The following is a 13,089-nucleotide window of genomic DNA, read 5'->3' as shown; positions in this document are numbered from 1 at the left end:
TCTCTCCTCTCTGTCTCTGTCTCTCTCCTCTCTATCTCTGTCTCTTTCCTCTGTCTCTCTCCTCTATGTCTCTCTCCTATCTCTTCTCTTTGTCTCTACCTCTCTGTCTCTCTCCTCTCTCTGTCTCACTCCTCCCTCTCTCCTCTCTGTCTCTCTCCTGTTTCTGCTCTTTGTCTCTACCTCTCTCTCTCCTCTGTCTCTCTTCTCTCTGTCTCTCTCCTCTCTGTCTCCTGTCTCTTCTCTTTGTCTCTGCCTCTCTCTCTCCTCTCTGTCTCTCTCCTGTCTCCTGTCTCTTCTCTTTGTCTCTACCTCTCTGTCTCTCTCCTCTCTCTGTCTCTCTCCTCTCTGTCTCCTCTATGTCTCTCTACTTGTCTCTTCTCTTTGTCTCTGTCTGTCTCTCTCCTCTCTGTCTCTGTCTCTCTCCTCTCTCTGTCTCTGTCTCACCCCTCCCTCTCTCCTCCCTCTCTCCCTCTCTCCTCTCTGTCTCTCTCCTCTCTCTGTCTCTCTCTCCTTTCCTCTCTCCTCCCTCTCTCCCTCTCTCCTCTCTGTCTCTCTCCTCTCTCTGTCTCTCTCCTTTCTCTCTCTCCTCTCTCTGTCTCTCTCTCCTCCCTCTCTCCCTCTCTCCTCTCTGTCTCTCTCCTCTCCTCTCCTCTCTGTCTCTCTCCTCTCTCTGTCTCTGTCTCTCTCCTCTCTCTGTCTCTGTCTCACTCCTCCCTCTCTCCTCCCTCTCTCCCTCTCTCCTCTCTGTCTCTCTCCTCTCTCTGTCTCTCTCTCCTTTCTCTCTCTCCTCCCTCTCTCCCTCTCTCCTCTCTGTCTCTCTCCTCTCTCTGTCTCTCTCCTCCCTCTCTCTCTCCTCTGTCTCTCCCTCTCTCCTCTGTCTCTGTCTCTCTCCTCTCTCTCTCTCCTCCCTCTCTCCTCTCTGTCTCTCTCCTCTCTCTGTCTCTCTCCTCCCTCCCTCCTCTCTGTCTCTGCCTCTCTATCCTGTGTGGTTCACTGAGGGTGGCAAAGTGCAGTGGCGTGTCCACCCCACGGGGACGGCCTCCCTGCAGGACCCACCGCTGCTGCGCCCTCAGCTGCGGGTGCTGCGCCTCACCACACACAGCCTCTTGGGGCTCAAGCTTCCACCTGCAGGGAGCACTCAGGACAGCCTGTGGCCCCCAGGACACTGTCCCCGCTGCGGGATGTCAGCGCCACGCCCCAGCTCCTGGCATGAGGCCGCAGGCCCGCGACCGAGGCGGCTGTGGTCTGAGCCTCCCAGAGCAGCCTTCCTCCTGTCCCCGCAGTCCTGAGAGCAGCTGAGGCTGCATGGGGACACCCATGCTCAGCGGCAGGAGCCTGGCCAGGGCCACACGCAGGTGGGGCGAGGTCAGCCTCCGGGGCGGGCCCTGCAGAGAGCCCAGGTGGTCAGCAGGTCTGTGCTGGGTCAGCTGAGGCTGGGAACTGCTGCAGCCCTGCAGCTCTGCAGCCCTGCTCGCTCCAGGGCCAGCTTCTCGGCCTCTGCGCCAGGGGACCGTCAGGCCACCTGATCTCCCAGAAGCACCCAGCTGTGCCCAGGAGGTCCCTGCAGCCTCCTGACCACAGCCCACAGCCCTTTCCCCCTTTCCGGACCGTTGGGTGAGGGCGGGGCCCCAGCCCGCAGGTCTCTGAGGGAGACACAGCCTGGACAGCCATGGGGCCCAGCACGGGAGACTGGGGGCGCTGGCTGCTGACCCTGGCTGCTGCTCTGACACTGCCCACCAGGCCCCCTGGTAAGGATCCGGACTCCACCCAAGCCCCTCAGACTCCCACAGGAAGTCCCAGGTGACCCTGCACCTGGCCCTGGCCCTGGTCCAGCCACTCAGCTGGGGATGGGACCCCGGTGGAAAGGGAGGGTGGCCCACAGGTGCTGGCCCCCAGGCATGCAGGGTCCCAGGGCCCCTGGCAGACTCTCTGGACTCCTCGCTCCTGCTCCCTCACCCCCACCTGCCTGGGGCCAGAGCTGCCCCCTGGTCCTTCTTCCTGACCTGGCTCCTCACGCCGCTGCCCCACCACAGGCTCCTGGGGGGCGCAGATCATCGGGGGCCGCGAGGTGACCCCTCACTCCCGGCCCTACATGGCCTCTGTGAGCTTTGGGGGCCAGCACCACTGCGGGGGCTTCCTGCTCCGGGCCCGCTGGGTGGTCTCAGCCGCCCACTGCTTCAGTGACAGGTGAGGTTCCTCCTGACACCAGGAGCTGGCCCCGGTCAGCAGGGAGTTGGGCTGTGCAGGATGGGGTGGACCCCACCACTGGCCTGGCCCGAACGGGCAGCAAGGAAAATGAGAACGGGGTGGCCAGGGGGGTGAGGCGGCCAGTGGGGACAGTGACCCCGTGTGGCTATTGTCACTGCTGAGTGGACACAAAGCGCCGAGCTCTGAGCTCTTGCCCCTGTGTTCTAGCCGTGACCCTGAGGAGTCCTGCAGCTCCTGAACTGTCCCGGAGCTGAGGCCAGCAGGGGTAGGCCCCTTCCTTGGAGGAGGACTGAGGTCGCTGCCCTGTCCTGCTGCTCCCCACAGGGACCCCCGCGCAGGCCTGGTGGTGCTGGGGGCCCACACGCTGCACCCCGCGGAGCCCACGCGGCAGGTGTTTGGCATCGCAGCGGTGGCTTGGCACCCTGACTTCCAGCCAGCCACCCACACCAACGACATCTGCCTGCTGCGGGTGAGCAGGGGCGGCCGCGGCCCAGCATGGCCCCTGGGTCTGTTTTGTGGTGTTGGGAACCAAAGCCAGGGCCGCGCACGCGCCAGGCAAGAGCCGCGCCAGGCAAGAGCCACGCCAGTCCCCAACTCCCCTTTTCCTGGGGCGGGAGGGACTTGTGAACCCCTGAGCCAGCCACACGTCTCTGGGCCCAGGATGGCCTGGCTCCGCCCCCTCAGGACAGAGTCCGGGCGCGCCCAGGCCTGGCTCCGCCTCCTGCCCCTCCCCCGCTCCCGCTGGTCCCTCACAGCAGGTTGGGCCCCTTCTGCCTCAGCCTCCCCTGGTGCCACCTCTCTGCTGCACTGGCTGTGCCCAAAGGGGTGGCCGCCCTGGGCTCTGCCCACTTCCTCCTGGGGTCTTCCCTTCTCCGGCATTCTGCAGCCCACCCCTCACCTGTCCTCTGCTTCTGCCTACCACCATGGTCACCTGTGCACCTGGGCCATTGCTTGATGCCTCCTCTGGACCTTTGCAGCCATGCATGGTCCACAGCAGGTGCTCAATACTTATGCCAAAGAGGGGATGGGTGAGGCTCTGGGGCTCCGTTAAAGACCCCCTCCTGCCTGGGCTGGAGGAGCCCCTTCGTGTGGGAAGTGGCTCCTGGCATTCAGAGTGGTCGTCCTGGGAGTCCTGCATGGCCCTCCTGCCTGGCCACCTGAGCCCCAGGTGGACCCAGCGGCCCCCCAGGGCCTGGTCTTCAGCAGGGAGCATACCCAGCCTGTCCTTGGACCTTCGAGGCACCGAGACTGCCCAGGTCCTCGGGCAGGTGTGGAGGCACCGTGCTTCCCTAGCACAAGGAAGCCTGCGCTCCCAGCTACCAGCCTGTGGGACCTGCCCACCCGAACACCCCAGTGCCTAGCACCTGCTGCTCAGGTTCAGGAGGCCCCTCTACAGATGGGGAAACCGAGGCAGGCACAAGTGCTTGCAGCACCAAGGAGCGAGTCCCAACCCAGTGTCCCCCCCCCCACTGTCCGCATCTGGCAATGGCTGTGTCCCCCTCAACCCCAGCTTCCCCCAACCCAGGGCTGCAGTTCACCCTTGGCCCTGGAGACTGGAAGGCTTCCCGGGAGGAGGAAGGGTGTCTCCGGAAAGGGCAGGATGGGGTGGAAGTAGGCCCGGGGAGCCCCAGCAAATTTGCCCTGGCAGGAGGGGAAACTGAGGCTGAAGACCCCCCTCGGCCTGGTAAATGTTAACGGTGAACCGAGAAGTTTCTGGGGAGCCACGGAGGGCTAAGAGCAGGGAAGGAGATGGGCTTTGCCCCGGGGCGGCCCCGATGGTGAGACGGAATCCGGTGGGCGGGGCACAGGGCACCTCGGCTGCCAGACGACTGACTCCTGTGGACAGGCCCGGACCGGCTGTCACAGGCGAGCACACGAGGCAGCGCAGGGGTCGCGGGTGGGCGGAGGCGGCCCTGACCTGGCCCTCTCGCTGCAGCTCAACAGCTCTGCCGTCCTGGGCCCTGCGGTGGGACTGCTGCGGCTGCCGGGGAGAGGCGCCACGCTGCCCGCGGCTGGGGAGCGGTGCCGGGTGGCGGGCTGGGGTTCCGTGTCGGACTTCGAGGAGTCACCCCCAGGACTGATGGAGGCCGAGGTGCGTGTGCTGGGCCTGGATGTCTGCAACCGCTCCTGGAGGGGCCAGCTGAGCCCCACCATGCTCTGCACCCGCAGTGGGGACCAGCGGAGGCGGGGCTTCTGCTCGGTAAGATGCCCCCGACCCACCCGCTTACGTGAGGGAACGGCTGCCCGCCGAGGGGCTCAGGGCTGGGCAGGGGCCGCCTCAGGAGCAAAGGCCCGCTGCTGCGGCCAGGAAGGGCAGGGAGTCCACAGGGCCACCGGGGCTGCGGGGGCTGCGCCGGCACGAAGCCGGCGGTCTTGTGCGGATAAGAGCAGTGTCCAGCAGGGGGCAGAGCAGGCCCGCGGGAAGCCGCTCCCGCCCGACACCTTGAATGTGTAGGAACGTGGGCACCCTGGGGAAACAGCCTGGAGGGTCAGGCAAGAGAGGCGTGGTGCAGACTCCAGCGCCTCCTGCCTGGGTCCAGTGCAGGCGGTGCCGCCTCATGTCTCCATCTGTGAAACCACCACAGCACTGGTGCCTACTTCATAGGGTCAGAGCTGAGTCCAAAGTGCAGCAGCTAGGGTGGTTGGATCAGGGGAGATTTTAGGGTGGGTATCCAAGAGGTCTCTCTGAGAAGAGCACCTTGGAAATGAGATTTGAGGAAGCCGTGAGATCTGAGGGAAGGCATGCCTGGCAGAGACGGCTTAGAGGGTTACTACGTACATTTGTGCAGGTGGTGCACTGCACCAAGACCACAGATCCCACCAGACAGAGTCCAGTGGAGGGTAGCAACAGGTCTCCACGATGTACAAAAGTGGGAAGAGCTGAGACCGGTGTGGGTGGAGCCCAGATTTAGGGGCAAGAAAAGCAGAGGTCAGGGCAGAGCTGGGCCCTCAGGGCCAGGAGTGTGTTGTGATTCACTTGCAGAGGCTCCTTTAGGAAAGAGACCCAGAGAGAGAGCAGGGCCCCTCACCTCCTTCTCTTTCACCCCAGGCGGACTCCGGAGGGCCTCTGGTGTGCAGGGACCGAGCCCATGGCCTCGTCTCGTTCTCAGGCCTCTGGTGTGGTGACCCCAAGACCCCTGATGTGTACACACAGGTGTCTGCCTTCGTGACCTGGATCTGGGGTGTGGTTCGGGGAGGAGTCCCCCCACCTGGGATTACAGAGCACCCTCCGGGGGCGGCCTGAGCCACAGCCCTGCTGGTGGACCTGCCACTTTGGCCTGGAGTACCCGGGGGCTGGGGCCCTGAAGCCTGGGGGCTGGCTGGGGGGGGGGTGTCTGCTGAAAATGAAGACAGCTGAATTGAACCCAGGTGACTAACCAGATGTTGGGCACCAGTTTCTACCATGGGCAGTTCCAGGGCCCTTTCCGGCCAGGGTCTACCCCATCTGCAGCCCTTTCCACCCTCCCATGCCCCCACAGACTACTCAGGATGTACCCAGACTCCCTACCATTGACCCCAGGACCCTGCCTGGAATGACAACTAGCCACACAAGGGTCTAGTGGGGAAACTGAGGTGGGGATACCTGGAGTCTCTGGGGAGCAGTCTCCCTATATCAGGTGGGCCTTGCTTCTCAAGACTTGCCTCCATCCTCTGAAAGCCACAGCACAGGGCAAGTACACAGGGTGCTTGCCCCAGGCTATGCTGTCACATGGCTACTGTTGCTGTGCCCCCAATCCTGAGGCCAGTCCTCGTTTCTGCACTCCAAGCCAGCTGGCTTCTCGGGGCTGCCCTGAGCTGCCTCACACCCTGCCCTCCCCCACCCATCATGGCCTCTTTTTTTCTCCCTCCTCTCCCCTGCCTTAGTCCCGCCCTGGCTGCTGCTCACTGCTTGGAGGTGGATGCTGAGCCCAGGAACACATGCCCAAGTCTCTCTGGATGCTCCCACGCCCCCACTGGTCACCCCCTAGCTGAGGGGCAGCACAAGACCCAGAGAGAGGAGGCAAAGGGAGGCCTGACACCCACAGTGGCTTTTCCAGTCTTTATTTCTTTGGTGAGGCAGGACCCAGTGTGGGGAAGGTTGCCTTGTCAGGGCTCAGTGGACCCTGGCTCAGGACACTCACTCAACTTTGCAGCACAGCACTCTGGGCTGGAAGAAGATGGGCAGGGCCTCACTAGACACCTGGCCCTTGACGAGGGGAGCTGGGCTTTCTGCCCACTGGTTTGTCTTTGGTCTCCAACACAGTCTGAGTGAAGGGCAAGCAGCTTCAGGGACTGGCCCCAGAACTGGCAGGTGGAGAGGGGCCAGCTGGGAACTGGGTCTGAAGGCCTGGCCAAGGCCAACCACTGGGCAGCAGGAACCCAGCACTGCACAGGTCAGTCTTGTCCCTTATCCTGTGAGTAAGCTGAGACTCATGGTCCCCATCTGTTCATCCCTAAGTGGACTGGGCACTGCAGGACAGAGTGCCCAGTTCTGGGTGAATGCTAGCTGCCCCACATCTGAGGCCATCGGATATCACCAGGTGAACCTTTAGGAGGTCCTGGGCAGTTCTGCTGCCTGTGTCAGGAGGCATGGATGGGACTCTACTCAGGAAGCATGCTGGGCATTTCTTAGGGGCCCTTACAGAAGGTACTGGAAATCAGAGACAGTGGGGACGGCAGAAACCTGTTGTTCTTGGGCTTGGAGGACACCGTGCTGCTTCCCTGACTTTTTGCTGGTCTGGTGTGGACACCTGCCTTGGGCTCCAGGCGCTGTGCTCTGAGGCCAGCCTCTTCACCTCTGGCCCGGGGAGGGGAATCGGGGAGCCTCCCACAAATCATCATCAAGGGCAATTAGTGCACCAGCCGTGTAACCGACAGGCATCCTCCAAGAAGCACAAACTGGGATCCTGTGAGCAGCAAGTGCCTGGGATACGGGCTGGCTTCCCCAGGAGGTCCCCTAACCTGACGCTGAGTCTCCAGGGTCTACACACCCACTGGCCCTTCTGGAGGTCGCCTTCCCTCAGCCCTTCTAAGATATCGTCAGCGCGCTCTGGGATCCCCAAGAGATCCCTACCCAGGTTCAGGAGTCCGCAGGACATAAATTAGATTCTGCTGCTGTGACAATAAATAAGAGAGGGACGGCCTCGCACGACAGGCGGTGCCGCCGCAGCTCACACGAAGTTCTCCTCCTCCTCCTCCGACTCGGTCTCCGGCTGCTCCTCGCGAGCGCCTGCAGGGCCAGGAGGATCAGAGCTTGAGCGCGGTAAGTGCGGAGGCTCGCGTCCCCAACTGGCCCGCGCCTCACCTGCGCAGCTGCCCGGGTGGCGCACGCCAATGGAGCGACCCAGGAAACAGGTGGCCTGGCGTAGGTGGCAAGAGGAGATATAGGTGACGTTGTTGTTGCCACAAAGCTCCTGTCCGGGGATGGTGGGCGCTGGGCAGGGCGCGGAGCGACACACCACGCAGTGCGCACTGCCGGTCTGGTCTACGACGCACGACTGCGGCCGCGGGCACACCACGTGCGTGCAGGACTCTGCGGGCAGAACGCAAGTGAGGGTCAGGGGCGTCAGAGCTCCACGAATCGCCGGGTGGACCCACAGCCTCGACCCCTCCGTACACCCCGAAACCCCACAACGAGGGCGCGCGGCTCTCCGCGCGAGTGTGCCCTCGGAATACAGCGAGCGCTACCCAGACGAACCGCGTGAGTCTGCGAGGACCAAACTCCGCCTCTCTCGCCCCTCCCGCAGGCCGCCCCTTCTGTTCCAGCATCAAACCCCACCCATCCCACTCTACTCGCAAGCCCCGCCTTCTTGTTCCATCATCTGGTTCCGCCCCTCTCCCCACCCACCATAAGCTCCGCCCTCTGGTTGCAACAGGAGCCGAACCCCGCCCCCTCAACCACCAAGTCTAGCTCCGCGCGATGGTCCCACTTTCTGATTTCGCCTTTAACCCCGCCGCCTCTGGCAGCACCCGGGAGCCACGCTGCTTCATGATTCAATCGCGAGACCTGTTCAGGGTACTCGGGCCGAACCCTGTTCCATCCCGGTGTAGCGCGGCGGCACCCGGGCACTCCCCGGTGGCCCCGCCCTCCCGCAGGCCCCGCCCCGCGTACTCTGGCAGCGGCCGGGATACATGACTCGTAGGTCCGGGTGGCCTCGGCAGCGCGCGGCGCGCAGCTCGCACTCGTCGCGGTAGGTGGCGCCGTCCGAGCCACAAACTTGCAGGCGCGCGGGTAGACCAGCGCAGTCTGGTGCGCATTCGCAGCGCGGGCGGCCCCCCAGCATGCGGCACGCCTTGCCCGGGCCACACTCTACGCCGTCGCACGAATCTGCGGGAAAGGACACCAGCACGTGGGTCGGGGGTGCAGCCCGAAGGGTCCTCAGGCACCCCCACCCACTCAGCTGAAGGATGGCAGCGGGGCCCATGGCCGCAGAGCGTCCGGATCGGGGACGGGAGCACCGGGACGCCCCTGGCGCAGAGTCTGCGTGAGGACCGCTGGGGGACAGGGTTTGTTCTGCGCCTGGGTGGAGACTTGGTGAGGAGCGTGGCTCCACGTGGGCGGGAGGGGGTCTCTGCCAAGAATCTGGGGTCCAGCGGCCGAGCTCCACTTCCCTCCGCAGCGAGGCCGACGTCTGTTCCCCACTTTCCGCGCGTTTCGGGGAAGGCCTGCGGGCCCGCAGCGTCAACTGGGGAGGGTCCTCCACCCGGGCCAGGCGCGGATCCGGGCGCGCCCGTAGGTCTGTTCCTGTTGCGACCAGAACCTCTCGACGAAGCGTCGGAGAGGGCGGGTGTAGTACCACCCGAGAGGCATTTCTGGGAAGGGGCCTCTCACACCCTTCTGAACCAGGGGCTCACCCTCGCAGCCCCACTGCTCAGGTCTGGCTAGGGTAAGTCTCTTGCGGGGGTCTCCGCCGCCCCCTTTTGATGTGCTGTTTATCCTATCCTCCCAGCCGCCATTTTACCTATGGGGAAACTGAGGCCTGGTCACAGAGGGACACCTCTCCGACACCCCCTCCCTGCTCTTTTCTGTTGCTTGGGTGTCAGGAGCTTGAACTCTGAACATTGCGGCCTTAGTTTCCCTATGCAATAAAGGGGATGGCGATATCTCGTAGGACAATGCCCAGAGCCCCTCTGGGCATCATCATGTGGGCTACACTCCACACCTCCCACCTCACCCACATGCACATCTGGAACCACTCCTGGGGCTAGATGAGGTTGGGGGGCAGAGTTCTGGGCCATTTTGTACCCAGGTCAGGCACTTTCTGCAGTCTGTTCCCCTCCCAGAAGCCGGGGCGGGGGGTCTGGAAGGGTTTATATGGCAATGAGTTCAGGACCACCCAGCCAGGCTGATCTGGGATCAATCACTTCTGAGGCCCTGAGACTGCCAGTCTGCTGCCTGGCCTGGCCTTCAGGTCTGCAGCCCTGTGCCCCTCTCCTCCCAGCTCCCCGGCCTGACCAGAATGGCTCTGTGTTTGCACTCCCCTGTTCCATCCAGCAAATTCCTAATCACGCTCCAGTACGTAGGCTCTCATGCCCACTTTCCTCAAGTCCTGCCCTGGCACCCTCTCTGGGCTCCTGCAACTTCAGCCCTGATCACAGGGGACTAGGAGGGTCCTCCAACCAGTCCATTCTCCAAAGCAGAGGATTCTGGACTCTTCTGTTCTGCTCATGGTGTGATGTGGGGGGCAACATTTCTTAAGAGTAAGGTTCAGAGGCACAAGCCTGTTGAACGTGAAGAATCTGTGGCATTAAAGGCCCTGGTGTGGGCGCTGGGAACAGCTCCCAGGAAACCCGCCCTCCAGGAGCTAGGTGTGAGCCAAGTGGCCTCTGCCAGTTGGGGACTGAGTGGCAGAGCCATTCCAGACTGAAGGCTTGGAGATGAAGCTGGGATTCCCCGGACTCCTGGGTTGTAGTATCTGAGGCCTGGGAACCTGGGAGCACCCCACCCCTCTCCGAGGCCAGAATCCCCTCTAAGGCCTGCATACTCCTATGACCGGAAGCTTGCTCCTGACATCCCACTGTCAACCATGGTGACTCTTCTTGCTGGTCCTCCACTGGGCCACAGTGCCCTGCCCCGGCCCTCGCATTGCTGGGGTCTCACCTCTGCAGGGCAGACAGTGCACGAGTCCCAAGAAGCCCAGGAGGCTGATCTTGTTCCCAGGGTGGGTGAAGTTGGACCATGCAGTGTCGATGTTGCCAGAGGCACAGCACTCGGCCTGGCTCACGTCAGTCCTCAGCACCAGGCTGCAGGTGGCCTCTTGGCCCTGCTGGAGCCAGCAGACACCCCCTGTGGGAGAGGGGACACTGCCCGCAGGCCACTCCTGACAGCCAGCCTGGGCCCCACCACAGGGACACATACTTCCAGTGCTGCGTGGTCCGGAAGTGCGGAGAGCCATGTGGATACCCACCCAGGCTCGGGCCCTTTGGCGGGGGTCCCTGCTCTCTGCACCCAACCCCCACCACTGTACCACCAGCCCTGCTTCTCCTCCGGAAGGCCTGGGAACTGGCTTCCCGCCCAACGAGTCAAATGCCGGGCACTGGACAGGTCAGGGTCAGTGGGCCTGCAGCCCTTGTCCCGCCTCTGCCCTCTGTCTAGACAGCGCCCGAGGGCGCGCAGAGCCCCTGGCTTGGCAGCCCCCCCTCGCCTGGCCCGCCTCTTACTCACTCCAACTTAGAACATTCTCCCGGCATGAGCTCACTGTCTCCCAGGGGGACAAGGCCTTCGGGGAGGGGGCTTGCTCTCCCCTCCACCAGGCTGGGGTGAGGCTGCGGGTGGGGTGGGGGTGGGGGGCTGGGAGGCAGAAGGCCCTCAGCTTCTTCACCCTGAAATAGGGGCTCTGAGGCTGCAACCCCCATCCCACAACTGTCTGTGGCTCCCAAGCACTCTGAGTGCCTCCCAGGGACCAGCTCTGGGAGCCCAGCAGCTCAGCACCCATCTTACAAAAGGCAAAACAGAGTCCTGGAGTGAGGGTGTCACTTGCCCGCTCTCCCAGCAAGTCGCAGGTGTGAGGCACCCAAGATCCACCCCATCTGGGGAGGATCTGCAACCCAGCTGGAGTTCTGGGTCCAGCCACCCCGTTGCCTCTCTCTGGCATCTGGGCCCACCCAGATGCCTGGCTTCCCGTCCTGGCTTGGCCACTTACAGGCTTTGACCCTGAACCTCAGTTTCCCCATTTGGAAGACGGGTGGTGAAAGCACCCACACACGGGCTGGCTGCGGACTTAGGGGGACAGAGGCAGACACTAAGTGCTCAATAAATTGCGGTGGTTGTGCTGACCAGCCTCAGCTCTGCTGGCCTTCAGGTGGCCCTCTTCAGGCCCTTGGACTGGGGCGCAGGGCTCCGGCGGGCTGCTGGACACCCCTGGCCCAGCCGCCGCGCCCCGGCATCGCAGCCGCATTCCGCAGACCCACGTGGGTGGCCGCCCCGCCCGCCCCTTCCGGCCGCCCCACTCACCGGGCGCGGGGTCCCCCGAGCCCACGGAGCCCACGAAGCCCACGGCCCAGGCCAGGGCCCCCCAGGGCAGTGGCCACAGCGGCCCCGGCGCCCCGGGACGCATGGCGAACGGAGAGCGAGGCGCCGACTTGCAGCGCGGGGCGGGCGCTCCCTATAAAGGTCCCGCGGACCGCGGGCGGGGCCGGCGGCGGGGCGGGGCGCGGCGCGGGTGGCGGGGACCGGACGTGTCCCGCGCGGTGCAGGGCCGGGCCTGCGCGGGGGTGGCAGCTGGGGGAGGGCCCGTGTCCCGTCTGGGAGCCAGAAAGTTGGTCTGGAAAGATGTGGGTGTAGCCAGGGGTCAGGGGACAGGCAGCTGGTGATGTGAATTGGAGGTGGTGACGGGTGGCTTTGGCCGTTCTAAGTGGCAGCCTCCAGGTGTCAGGGTGGTTGCAGGGCTGTAGCTTTGAACCACAGGTTCAGGTCTGGGGATCTGGACACCGCCTTGGGATTGGCTTGAGGTCACCTTCGTGGCCCAAGTGTGGCTTCCACACTTTCTTTGCTCACACGTGCCTTCCACCCACCTGACCACTGACCAGTGGACACATGAGCAAGTGAATGGGGCAGGACAGGTGGAGGGGTGCAGCAGGAGAGACCCCCAGACAGCTGGTCCCAGAATCAGGGGGCAGCAGCAAGACACGAGTCTGCAGCTTCTGGTCTCTGCCCCTCAAGCCCTGCATCCCGTCCCCGAGCCCTTGCCAGTGGTAACCCAGGCCACGTGGTCACACCTGTAGGTTTGGAGGGTCTCAGCTTCCTCCGACATGGTCAGAGACTGCCCTGGAATCCCAGGTTGCCTGAGCGGCGGTGTTCCCTACTATTCCTTCTGGAGCTGGTCCCTTCTGGCTTGGGGCCCTCCAGAATGGCCAGGGCACCCCCGCAGTGTGCGTGGGGTCTGTGGAACGCTTGTGCTCCTGAGATGATTAGTGGCAACAGGAGGGACCACAGGCAGCACCCCATGCAGACAAGTGACTCGACCTATGGCTTTCAGGAAGACTAAAAGGGGTGACATAATGGAGAGCAGCTGAGTCTCTCCTGGTGGGGCCCCTGCCCTGTCGCCCCCATTCCTGTTTGCTCCGCCTCCTCTGGTGGGGAAACTGAGGCTCCCTGGAGTCATGGACACAGTCTGACCTGCATGAAGAGACCTGCCACCACCAGCAGCCCCACCCAGACCCTTGCCTGGGCCTTAGCGGCCCCTCCTGACCACTGTCCCCTAGCCAGTGGTCAAGGGCCAAGTTTCTGTCCTAGTGCAGAAACACCCTGCTGTCCTGACCTGACCTTGGCCCCTGGCAGTCCCCCAGGGAATCTCCAGGGTTGGGGAGTGGGCCGGGATGGGACCCCATGTTCTCATTGAGGGTGTGTGGGGGCTGGACAGTGTGACCATGGCCGAGACCTGACCCCGCCATGGCTCTGCC

At 63.7% G+C, this 13,089-nt stretch overlaps 2 protein-coding genes across 2 annotated transcripts; one reads left to right on the top strand and one right to left on the bottom strand.

Annotated features, from left to right (window-relative positions):
* Positions 1-1,669: 1,669 nt before the first annotated feature.
* Prss57 (serine protease 57) lies at positions 1,670-5,452 on the top strand. Its single transcript, XM_047538094.1, has 5 exons — positions 1,670-1,748; positions 2,034-2,187; positions 2,533-2,677; positions 4,145-4,408; positions 5,258-5,452. The coding sequence occupies exons 1-5, from the start codon at positions 1,670-1,672 to the stop codon at positions 5,450-5,452; spliced, it is 837 nt and encodes a 278-aa protein (XP_047394050.1).
* A 787-nt stretch (positions 5,453-6,239) lies between these two features.
* Positions 6,240-11,799, bottom strand: Fstl3 (follistatin like 3). The gene is made up of 5 exons (XM_047538090.1): positions 11,642-11,799; positions 10,289-10,474; positions 8,300-8,515; positions 7,493-7,720; positions 6,240-7,417 (listed from the first exon to the last, which is right to left on the bottom strand). The coding sequence occupies exons 1-5, from the start codon at positions 11,742-11,744 to the stop codon at positions 7,359-7,361; spliced, it is 792 nt and encodes a 263-aa protein (XP_047394046.1). The 5' UTR covers positions 11,745-11,799; the 3' UTR covers positions 6,240-7,358.
* Between the last annotated feature and the right edge of the window lie 1,290 nt (positions 11,800-13,089).

Source organism: Sciurus carolinensis, unplaced genomic scaffold, assembly GCF_902686445.1.
Source record: "Sciurus carolinensis unplaced genomic scaffold, mSciCar1.2, whole genome shotgun sequence".
Taxonomy (NCBI): Eukaryota; Metazoa; Chordata; class Mammalia; order Rodentia; family Sciuridae; genus Sciurus; species Sciurus carolinensis.
The sequence above is the reverse complement of the archived record's forward strand: the minus strand, read 5'-3'. Positions and strand labels throughout refer to the sequence as shown.

Coding starts and splice junctions, on each gene's coding strand:
- Prss57 (XM_047538094.1), top strand. CDS start 1,670: ATGGGGCCCAGCACGGGAGACTGGGGGCGCTGGCTGCTGACCCTGGCT. Junction 2,188..2,532: donor GCCCACTGCTTCAGTGACAG/GTGAGGTTCCTC, acceptor TGCTCCCCACAG/GGACCCCCGCGCAGGCCTGG. Junction 2,678..4,144: donor ACGACATCTGCCTGCTGCGG/GTGAGCAGGGGC, acceptor CTCTCGCTGCAG/CTCAACAGCTCTGCCGTCCT.
- Fstl3 (XM_047538090.1), bottom strand. CDS start 11,744: ATGCGTCCCGGGGCGCCGGGGCCGCTGTGGCCACTGCCCTGGGGGGCC. Junction 10,475..11,641: donor CTCGGGGGACCCCGCGCCCG/GTGAGTGGGGCG, acceptor CCTCTCCCACAG/GGGGTGTCTGCTGGCTCCAG. Junction 7,418..7,492: donor CCACCCGGGCAGCTGCGCAG/GTGAGGCGCGGG, acceptor CTGGCCCTGCAG/GCGCTCGCGAGGAGCAGCCG.